Here is a 12,095-nt window from a genome sequence, read left to right on the forward strand (position 1 = left end):
GAAGAAGCCGGGCCGAAGACTTCGGGCAGGGCCGACCCCCAGCAAGATGCCGGGTGGGCGGGCCCTGCCGAAGGAAGAGGGAGCCGACTGAACCTGAAGGGGTGGGGGAACGCAGATGACAGTGGAGCGGGAGCTGGGGGGGGAGGGGGAGCGGCAGTCAGCGGAGTGGGAGCTGGGTGGGGGGGTTGCAAGAGAGCCAGAGGGAGCGCGAGCTGAACAGGGGGGAAGCAGGAGCCACAGCCAGAGCAGGAGCTGGAGGAGGGAGGTGCAGCCTGATCTTTGCCGCCCTAGTGAGCCCATTCGGCCAGGGCTAGGGGCGGCGTGCTTTGGGCCCCTCCCACATAGTTTCGGGTGCCTGGAGCTACTGCACTTGCGCGCACACTGTTGTGTGCATGTGCAGAGGTTCCGGCACTGTTTTCAGCGCAGGGACCTGGCTCCACCCCCCTCAGCTTGTGCTGCACCGTGCCGAGGGCCTGGATCGACCTGAGGGAGTGGAAAATACCAAGGTAAATTTTAGGTGCGGTTTTGAGCGTGGAAATCATGTGTGGCTCGCGGGGCTGCGCCGTTCTAGGCGCGGCCCGAAACTTGACCCCACAGTAACTTCAACTGAAATACACTTGTATGGCTGATAATCGAGGACAGGATGAGGCTGAGCTGTGATGCTGCACTGAGGTCATATACCCAGCTGACATTCACCATGTTGGTTCACAGATGAACAATAGCTATTAGGGTGAGGTTCCAGTGGAACTGTGCACCAATTAAAGCATGAGGGGGGAAAATTAACAAAACAAAGCAGGTTTTTATTTAAAGAGAGAGGGGCCAGGACGGAAAGATCTAACTAAGCCTAGCTTAGTTCAGTCCACTTAAATGAATAGAACAAAAATTAACTTTTTAAGATAACCATTTAGATGGCAGAAGAAAACAGTTAAAATTATCTTATAGAAATCATAGAATCCTAGAAATTTACAGCAGAGAGGGAGGACATTCGGCCTATCGTGTCCATGCCAGCTGACAAAGAGTTATCTAGCCTAATCTCACTTTCCATCTCTTGGTCCCTAGCCCTGTAGGTTACGGCACTTCAAATGCATATCCAAGTACTTGTTAAATGCGGTAAGGGTTTCTGCCTCTACCACCCTTCCAGTCAGTGAGTTCCAGACCCCCACCACCCTCTGGGTGAAGAAATTACTCGTCATACCTCCTCTAACCCTCCCCCCAATTATTTTAAATCTAAGTCCCCTGGTTATTAACCCCTCAGCTAAGGGAAATAGGTCCTTCCTATCCACTCTATCTAGGCCCCTCATAATTTTATATACCTCAATTAGGTCTCCCCTCAGCCTCCTCTGTTCCAAAGAAACCAACCCCAGCCTATTCAATCTTTCCTCATAGCTAAAATTCTCCAGTCCAGGCAACATCCTCGTAAATCTCCTCTGTACCCTCTCGAGTGCAATCACATCTTTCCTGTAATGTGGTGACAGAACTGCACACAGTACTCTAGCTGTGGCCTAACTAGTGTTTATACAGTTCACGCAGAACCTTCCTGTTCTTATATTCTATGCATTGGCTAATAAAGGCAAGTATCCCGTATGGCTTCTTAATCACCTTATCTACCTGTCCTGCTACCTTCAGAGATCTGTGGACATGCACATCAAGGTTCCACTCTTCCTTTACACATCTCAGTGTCCTACCATATATTGTGCATTTCCTTGCTTTGTTAGCCCTCCTCAAATGCATTACATCGCACTTATCCGGATTGAATTCCATTTGTCACTGTTTTGCCCACCTGACCAGTCCATTGATATCTTCCTGCAGTCCACAGCTTTCTTCTTCATTATCAACCACACGGCCAATTTTTGTGTCATAGAAATTTACAGCATGGAAGGAGGCCATTTCGGCCCATCGTGTCCATGCTGGCCGACCAAGAGCTATCCAGCTTAATCCCACTTTCCAGCTCTTGGTCCGTAGCCCTGTAGGTTATGGCACTTCAAATGCACATCCAAATACCTTTTAAATGTGGTGAGGGTTTCTCCTCTACCACCCTTTCAGGCAGCGAGTTCCAGATCCCCACCACCCTCTGGGTGAAGAAATTTCCCGATATATCTCCTCTAAACCTCCCCCCAATTACTTTAAATCTATGCCCTCTGGTTGTTGACCCCTCTGCTAAGAGAAGCAGGTCCTTCCTTTCCACTCTATCCAGGCCCCTCATCATTTTATGTAGCTCAATCAGGTCTCGCCTCAGCCTCCTCTGTTCCAAAGAAAACAGACCCAGCATCTCCAATCTTTCCTCATAGCCAAAATTCTCCAATCCAGGCAACATTCTTGTAAATCTCCTCTGCACCCTTTCCAGTGCAATCACATCTTTCTTGTAATGTGGTGACCAGAACTGCACACAATACTCCAGCCGCAGCCTAACCAGTGTTTTATACATTTCAAGCATAACCTTCTCGCTCTTGTATTCCATGCCTTGACTTATAAAGACAAGTATTCCATATGCCTTTTTTTTAAAACCACCTTATCTATCTTGCCTGCTACCTTCAGGGATCTGTGGACCTGCACTCCAAGGTCCCTTTGTTCCTCTATACTTTTCAGTGTCGTACCATTTAATGTGTATTCCCTTGCCTTGTTAGACATTCACAAATGCATTACCTCACACTTATCCAGATTGAATTCCATTTGCCACTGTTCTGCCCACCTGACCAGAACATTGATATCTTCCTGCAGTCAGCAGCTTTATTCTTCATTATCAACCACACTGCCTATTTTAGTGTCATCTGCAAACATCTTATTCATCCCCCCAACATTTAAGTCCAAATCATTGATATATACCACAAAAAGCAAGGGACCTAATACTGAGCCCTGTGAAATAGCCTTCCAGTCACAAAAACACCCATTAACCATTACCCTTTGCTTCCTGCCTCTGAGCCAATTTTGGATCCATCTTACCATTTTGCCTTGGATCCCTTGGGCTTTTACTTTGATGACCAGTCTGCCATGTGGGACCTTATCAAAAGACTTGCTAAAATCCATATACACGACATCAAACTCACTACCCTCATCGACCTTCCTGGTTACCTCCTGGTTACATGACCTTCCCTTAACAAATCCATGCTAACTGTCTTTGATTAATCCGTGTCTTTCTGAATGAAGACTGATCCTGTCCCTCAGAATTTTTTCCAATAATTTTCCCACCACTGAGGTTAGGCTGACTGGCTTATAATTACTCGGTCTATCCCTTTCACCCTTTTTAAACATCGGCACAATATTAGCAGTCTTCCAGCACCACACCTGTAGCCAAAGAGGATTGGAAAATGAAGATCAGAGCCGCTGCTATTTCCTCTCTTGCTTCTCTTAACAGACTGGGATACATTTCATCCGGGCCAGGGAATTTATCCACTTCCAAAGATGCTAAACACCTTAATACTTCCTCTCTCACTATGTTTATTTCATCTAATATTTCACAGTCCTTCACCCTGATTGTAATGTCTGCATTGTTCCTCTCCTTTGTGAAAACAGACGCAAAGTATTCATTAAGAATCATACCCGCGTCTTCCACACACAGGTTACCTTTATGGTCTCTAATAGGCCCTACTCGTTCTTTAGTTATCCTCTTGCTCTTAATGTATTTATAAAACATCTTTGGATTTTCCTTAATTTTACTTGACAATATTCTTGTATGTCCTCTCTTTGCTTTCCTAATTTTCTTTTTAATCTCACCACTGCACTTTCTATACTCCTAGTTCTGCAGTATTGAGCTCTCAGTTTTTCTTTATACTACCCTGTATGCCCCTTGACATCCAGGTGGCTCTAGATTTGTTAGTCTCACCCTTTTTCTTTAAGGGAACATATTTGCTCTGGACCCTCACTATCTTCTCCTTGAATGCCTTCCACTGCTCTGACACTGATTTATCTTCAAGTAGTTGTTTCCAATCCACATTGGCTAAATCACATCTCAGCTTAGCAAAATTGGCTTTTCCCCAATTGAGAACTTCTCCTCCTGATCTATTTTAGTCCTTTTCCATAACTACCTTAAATCTAACTGATCATTACCACCAAAATGGTCTCCCACTGATGCCCCTTCCACCTATCCAGCTTCATTCCCTAAAACCAAGTCCAGAACCGCCCCCACACTTGTTAGGCTTGAATCATAGAATCATAGAAATTTACAGCACGGAATGAAGTCATTTCGGCCCATTGTGTCTGTGCTGGCCAACAAGCACGGACACGATGTACTGGCTAAAAAAGATTCTCCTGAATGCATTTTAAGAATTTTGCTCCCTCTATACCTTTCTTACTAATTCTATCCCAGTTTATATTAGGGTAGTTGAAATTCCTACTATTATGAATTTGCCCTGAATAAGATGTTTTGCTTTCTATTCTTTATGCAATGCACTGGATGTGCTGAATATACCTACTCCTGCAGGATGGTTGCTTCAGTGATCTGGGGGTAGCCGAAGTCCATAATTTCATCAAGGAGCTCATACATTAGAATAAAATTGTCCCGTATACTCTCTTGTTCAAGATCTCCAAAGTACTCAATGAAAATCTAAATTATAAAATAAAAATACATCTTTAGGAACTGCATTAGAAATAAAGGCAGCAGCTTTGCACTACGAACCTCACTTGATTTAATATTAATACCTTAGCTATTGAATGGCCATAGAATCAGTATGGGTAGAGATAAGAAACAACAAGGGGAAGAAAACACTGGTGGGAATATTTTATAGGCTCCCTTCCTAGAATAATACATCATTGAACCAACCTGGGAAGAGGTTATTTTTGTTCTTGTCTTGTGTAATGAGACAGGGTTAATTAGTCGCATAGTAAGGGATCCTGTGGGGAAGAGTGATCATAATATAACAGAATTTCACATTGAATTTGAAAGTGGTGTTCTTTAGTACGAAACTGGAGTATTAAACTTAAATAAAGTCAATTACATCAGTATGAGGGACGAGTTAGCTAAGGTAGTTCGGGAAATTAGATTAAAAAGTATGATGGTAAATAAGCAATGGCGAACATTTAAAGAAATATTTAATAAATCTCAGCGAATATAAATTCCATTGAGGAATAAAAACTCCACGGGAAAAGTGATCAATCTGGCTAACTAACGAGATTAAGGATAGTATTAGATTAAATGAAGAGGCTTATAAAGTTGGCAAAACGAGTAGTAAGCCTGAGGATTGGGAGAGTTTTAGAAACAAGAAAAGGACGACCAAAAAATTGATAAAGAGGAAGCAAATAGAATGAGTGTAAAGAAATATAAAAATAGAATGCAAGAACTTCAACAAATATGTAAAAAGGAAGAATAGATAAAGTAAACATGGGTTCCTTAGAGGCTAAGACAGGAGAAATTTTAATGGGGAATAAGGAAATGGCAGAGAAGTTAAACAAATATTTTGTATCTATCTTCACAGTGGAAGCCACAAAAAAAAATACCAGAAATAGTGGGGAGCCAAGAGTCTAATGACTTAAAGTTATTAGTTAAGTTAATTAATATTAGTAAAGAGAAAGTACTGGAAAAATTAATGGGACTAAAAGCCGACAAATCCCTCGGAGATGATAGCCTACATCCTAGGGTTCTAAAAGAGGTGGCTGCAGAATTAGTGGATGCATTGGTTGTGATCTTCCAAAATTGCCTAATTCTCTAGTTTCTGGAACTGCCCGAATGGATTGGAAGATAACAAATATAACATAGCTATTCAAGAAAGCAGGGAGACAGAAAACAGGAAACTACAGGCCAGTTTGCCTGACATCAGTAGTCGGGAAAATGTTGGAATTCATTATTAAGGAACTGATAACAGGGTTCTTGGAATAGGATTAGGCAGAGTCAACATGGTTTTATGAAAGGGAAATCATGTTTGACAAAGCTAGTAGTGTTTTTCAGGATGTAACTAGCAGGGCAGATAAAGGGGAACCAGTGGATGTAATAGATTTGGATTTTCAAAAGGCAGTCGAAGAGGTGTCACACAAGAGCTTGTTGCACAGGATAAGGGCTCATGGGATTGGGGGTAATATATTAGCATGGATAGAGGATTGTTTAAGGACAGAAAGCAGAGAGTAGGAATAAACAGGTCATTTTCAGGTTGGCAGGCTGTTACTAGTGGGGTGCCGCAAGGATCAGTGCGGAGGCCTCAGCTATTTATAATATATGTTAATGAATTAGATGAAGGGATGGAGTGTAATGTATTCAAGTTTGCTGATGGTACAAAGCTAGGTGAGAAAGTAAGTTATGAAGAGGATACAAAGAATCTCCAAAGAGATATTGACAGGTTAAGTTAGTGGGCAAGAAGCTGACAGGTGGAGTATAATGTGGGGAAATGTGAGGTTATTGTTTTTGGTAGGAGGAATAGAAATACAGAATATTTTCAAAAGGTTAGAAACTATTAAATGTTGGTGTTCAGAGATATTTGGGTGTCCTTGTATATGAAACACAGGGAGTTAACATGTAGGTACAGCAAGCAATTAGAAAGGCAAATGGTATATTGGTCTTTATTACAACTGAGTTGGAGTCTAACAGTAAGGAAGTCTTGCTGCAATTGTACAGGCTTTGATGAGACCACACTTGGGAGTACTGTGCACAGTTTTGGTCTCCGTACGCAAGGAAGGATGTACTTGCCTTAGAGGCGGTGCAACAAAGGTTCATTAGATTGATTCCTGGGATGAGAGGGTTATCCTATGAGGAGAGCTTGAGTAGATTGGGCCTATCCTCTCCGGAGTTTAGAAGAATGAGAGGTGATCTCATAGAAACATAAAAGATACTGAGAGGGCTTGGCAGATTAGAAGCTGAGAGGCTGTTTCCCCTGGCTGGAGAGTCTAGAACATAGGGTTCATAGTCTCAGGACAAGGGGTCGGGTTCATTTAGGACTGAGATCAGGAGAAATTTCTTCACTCAAAGGGTCATAAATCTTTGGAATTCTCCAGCCCGAAGGATGCTTAATCATTGAGTATAGTCATAGCCTTGAACTGTGCCTAATATACCAAACTAACAAACTTATTTTTTTTAATTGCTATTTAATTCAATGTTTACTTCTGTTTGAAATAGAATGTGATGAGCAATTGTGAAATATCTATCTATATTATATAAAGACGTGCTTATTTGTACTATAAAAATGGCCAACATGCTCCACCCTTTGTTTCTGATTGGCCCCCTTGGAGGATAAGCCACACCCTGAAGTTTCACAGGAATGTGTAACTGGAACCGCCCATCCCAAGGTCTCACTGACTTTGCAAAGTGTAACTCGATCCACTTGGATTTCTTGAAGCGACAGAGGACAGAGCTCCCTCGAAGACAGCAAGGGCCAGCCGAAGTTCCTTACCGCAGTCCACAAGGCTCAGTACTGGGACCCCAGTTCTTTACAATATATATTAACGATTTAGATGAAGGAATTGAGTGTAATATCTCCAAGTTTGCAGATGACACTAAACTGGGTGGCGGTGTGAACTGTGAGGAGGACGCTAAGAGGCTGCAGGGTGACTTGGACAGGTTAGGTGAGTGGGCAAATGCATGGCAGATGCAGTATAATGTGGATAGGTGTGTGGTTATCCATTTTGAGGGCAAAAACACAAGGCAGAATATTATCTGAATGGCGGCAGGTTAGGAAAAGGGGAGGTGCAACGAGACCTGGGTGTCATGGTTCATCAGTCATTGAAAGTTGGCATACAGGTACAGCAGGCGATAAAGGCGGCAAATGGTATGTTGGTCTTCATAGCTAGGGGATTTGAGTATAGGAGCAGGGAGGTCTTACTGCAATTGTACAGGGCCTTGGTGAGGCCTCACCTGGAATATTGTGTTCAGTTTTGGTCTCCTAATCAAAGGAAGGACGTTCTTGCTATTGAGGGAGTGCAGCGAAGGTTCACCAGACTGATTCCCGGGATGGCAGGACTGACATATGAGGAGAGACTGGATCAACTGGGCCTTTATACATTGAAGTTTAGAAGAATGAGAGGGGCTCTCATAGAAACATACAAGATTCTGACGGGACGGGACAGGTTAGATTGTTCCCGATGTTGGGGAAGTCCAGAGCCAGGGGACATAGTCCTGGGATAAGGGGTAGGCCATTTAGCACTGAGATGAGGTGAAACTTCTTCACTCAGAGTTGTTAACCTGTGGAATTCCCTACTGCAGAGAGTTGTTGGTGCCAGTTCATTGGATATATTCAAGAGGGAATTAGATACGGCCCTTACGGCTAAGGGGATCAAGGGGTATGGAGAGAAAGCAGGAAAGGGGTACTGAGGGAATAATCAGCCATGATCTTATTGAGTGGCGGTGCAGGCTCAAAGGGCCGAATGGCCTACTCCTGCACCTATTTTCTATGTTTCTATGTAAGTGCAAGCCTTCCCCAGCTGAAGTGCCTTACCCCAGTTCAAATGCATGCCTCCACCAGCCAAAGTGCCTTATCCCAGCGCAAGTGCATCCTCCCCCCCCCGCCCACCCCCCGACATAGATGAGGCAGGCATTGTGTACGGATTGTTAACAGGTTTATTGGGCATGAAGTGAATAGTGATAGTGTCGTGACTTCTGGATATCATCCATTCCAACAATGTCCCTTGTATGAGGTTGGAAGAATGTGATCCGTCTTCTTCCCACCTTCCGCCCCCCACCCCCGAAGTCCCACTCGTATCTCTCTCCCCCCAAGCTTCTCTCTCCCTCCCCTCCGCCCAGCCTCTCTCTCCTCCCCACCCCCCTCCCCCACTCTCTCTACGCCCCTCCCCCCCGTCCCCTAATCCTGGCCTCTCTCTCTCTCCCCCGACCTCCCTCTCTTTCCCCACCCCGGCCTTCCTCTCTCTCCCCCCCCCTCCCGGCCCCTCTCTCTCCCCCCCAGCACCTCTCCCCGGCCCCTCTCCCTCCCCCTAGCCCCCCCCAGCCCCTCTCTCTCCCCCTCCCCCCCCGGCCCCTCTCTCTCCCCCTAGCCTCCCCCCCCACAGCCCCTCTCTCTTCCCCCCCCCCACCGGCCTCTCTCTTTCCCTCTAGCCTCTCCCCCGGCCCCTCTCTCTCCCCCTAGCCTCTCCCCCCCCCCGGCCCCTCTCACCCTCTAGCCTCCCCCCCGGCCCCTCTCTCTCCCCCTAGCCCCCCCCCGGCCTCTCTCTCTCCCCCCCCCCACACCCCAGCCTCCCTCCTCCCCCCCTCCCACACCCCGGCCTCCTTCTCTACTGCCCCCCCCCGCTCTCTCTCTCCCCCCTCCCCCCCACACCCCGGCCTCTCTCTCTCTCTCTCCCTCCCCCCCCCACACCCCGGCCACTCTCTTTGCCCCTGCCCCTGCCCCCCCCCCCCAGCCACTTTCTTTGCCCCTGCCCCCCCCCTCCCCCAGTCTCTCTCTCGCTATCGGCCTCTGCCGGCCGTTCTCGGGGCCCAGGACCGGCGCTCTCAGCCCCAGGTTGGCCGGCAGAGCCTCAGGTCCTGCTTTTTGGCACCACGTGCATGGAATGATTCGGGCCAGGAGGAGGGTGGAGCATGATCGTGGTGGGGCTTGTCACCTCTCCATCAAAAAAGTGCAGCATGGGCGGGGGGCTTGATAAGACGCTTTTCTGTCAAAAAAATTGCAGTACAAATAGTTACATCGATTATATAATTAGGCTCATGTGCACAGTTCACTTCTGAACCATGAAGTTCTCTTTTCCAGTTAAATGTTATTAAATAAGGACTTTTGAGAGTGCTACCAAAGAGCCTCAATAATCAAACTATACATACTGTATAAAAAGTGCATCAATAAATTTAATCAATGCCATTCTGAGATAATCCCAGAAGATAATGATTCCTATCTATAGTCACTCTGCCTTGCTTTGACTGGTGCCTCATTATTTGCACAATGAGAACTTTGGACTTTATACGGTGGTTTACTATGTTGCATTGATCAACTTCATATCCCTTTACAGATTACTAAATACCATGTATGTTGGAGATTATTCTGTTAAATTTCCATGCAATTTGCATGCAAAGTTGGATCTAAAATACTTAATTCATAAAAATTTGTGAAAACTAACTGATTAGTGTGGAGGATTAATAATCTAATTGGTCCTAAACACTTGTGTGTGGAGGGACGCCTGGTGCTTTGTTATGTAGCTGCAATCAACAGTAAATGTAAAGTGCCTTGGGACATCCTGAGGGTGTGAAAGATGTTACATAAATACAACTTCGTTTTGTTTCTTTCATTTTTTTTTGTAAACATAAGTTCTTGGAGCAATTTGAAAGAAAGACTTGCATTTCTATAGCGCCTTTCACGACCACTGGACGTCTCAAAGCGCTTTACAGCCAATGAAGTACAATGAATTTGCTCTAATTAATTAAAAGATTAAAAAATATCTTCAGGATACATGACTTTGATTTGGTTTACCCATCTCCACTCCTTTGTTTAAAAATTATTCCTTTACAGCCTATTAACAGGCTTCCATCAAGCATAGGTTTTCAAACTACAGTCCTTGGATCCTGGAGGGGGTCTGCATGGAGATCCCACGTGGAGCCCAGATTTCTGTATTAAATTTGTGTGTTTGTTTACTTAATATATTATTTTTGTTGCTGTATCATAATAACTTTTATAAATCCTGCAATACATAGAATAGATTCATAGAAACTTACAGCACATAAGGAGGCCAATAGGCCCGCTGTGCCTCTGCTGGCTCCTTGAAAGAGCAGTTGTGCTGAGTCCCACGTCCCCGGTTTTTGTCTGTAACTCTAAGTTGCTCAAGTACCTATCCAATTCAGTTTTAAAATTTATAGAATCGGCTTCCTTCACCTTTTCAGGTAGAACATTCCAGATCCTGACAACTCTCAGTGAAAAGTTTCTCCTCATCTCCTCTCTGAATCTGAGTCAGAAGGTTGTGGGTTCAAGTCCCACTCTGGGAACTTGAGTACAAAATTCTAGGCTGACACTCCAGTGCAGTACTGAGGTAGTGCTGCACTGTCAGAGGTGTCGTCTTTTGGATGAGACATTAGGGCACTATTTTGAAGAAGAGCAGGGGAGTTATCCCCCGTGTCCTACCAATGTTTATCCCTCAATCAACATCACTAAAACAGATTATCTGGTCATTATCATATTGCTGTTTGAGAGAGCTTGCTGTGTACAAACTGGTTGCCGTGTTTCCTACATTACAACAGTGACTACACTTCAAAAAGTACCTCATTGGCTGTAAAGCACTTTGGGATGTCTGGTGATCGTGAGAGGTGCTATATAAATGCAAGTCCTTCTTGAAAACCTCTGAACCATCTCTCTTCCAAGGAGAACAGTCCTAACTTTTCCAACCTCTCCTCATAACTGAAGTACCTCATCCCTGGTAAACTCTGTACCCTTTCTAATGCCTTTACATCTTTCCTGAAATGTGGTGCCCAGAATTGTCCACAATACTCCAGCTGAGGTCTACCCAGTGATTTATAAAGTTCTAGCATGATCTCTTTTCTTTTAAATTCTATTCCTCTATTTAGAAAACCAAGTAACCAATGCTTTTTTGACCACCTTGCCCTGCCCCCTTTAAGGATTTATGTATATAGACACCAAGGTCTCTGCTTATCTACAATTTTCAAAAATGTGCCATTTATAGTATACTGTCTTTCCATATTAGTCCTCCAAAAGTGCATCACTTCACACTTCTCCGCATTAAACTCCATTTGCCATTCTTCTGCCCATTTCACCATCGTGTCAATGTCAGCATGAAGCCTATTACAATCCTCATCATGATCTACTGCTATGCCAAGTTTCGTATCATCTGCAAACTTCATAATGCTGTTCCCTGCATTCCAGTCTAGGTTGTTTATAAAAATTGCAGAGTAATGGACCCAAAATTGGCCCTTGGGGAAGACCACTGCAAACCACATCCCAGTCTGAAAAACATCCATCCACCACCACCACCACCCTTTGCTTTCGGTCACTGAGCCAATTTTGTATCCATACCACCACTTTCCTCTTAATTCCACGAGCTTCCACCTTCTTAACAAGCCTTTTAGGTGGCACTTTGTCGAAGACCTTCCGAAAGTCCATATATTCATCTACTACACTACCCTGATCAACCTTCTCTGTTATCTCGTCAAAGAATTCAATCAAGTTAGTCAGACACGATTTACCTTTATCAAGTCCATGCTGGCTCTCCTTGATTAACCCATGCCTTTCCAA

At 44.6% G+C, this 12,095-nt stretch overlaps 1 protein-coding gene across 1 annotated transcript in view; it reads right to left on the reverse strand.

Annotated features, from left to right (window-relative positions):
• The window catches only part of LOC139268084 (AP-1 complex subunit mu-1-like), a 65,431-nt gene that overhangs the window by 50,363 nt on the left and 2,973 nt on the right, over window positions 1-12,095 (reverse strand). Inside the window, exon 4 of the mRNA XM_070886098.1 lies at window positions 4,410-4,540. Within this exon, the coding sequence (XP_070742199.1) occupies window positions 4,410-4,540 (131 nt within the window). The remainder of the gene's footprint in view (window positions 1-4,409; window positions 4,541-12,095) is intronic.

This window comes from Pristiophorus japonicus, chromosome 8 (genome assembly GCF_044704955.1).
Source record: "Pristiophorus japonicus isolate sPriJap1 chromosome 8, sPriJap1.hap1, whole genome shotgun sequence".
NCBI classification, from domain to species: Eukaryota; Metazoa; Chordata; class Chondrichthyes; family Pristiophoridae; genus Pristiophorus; species Pristiophorus japonicus.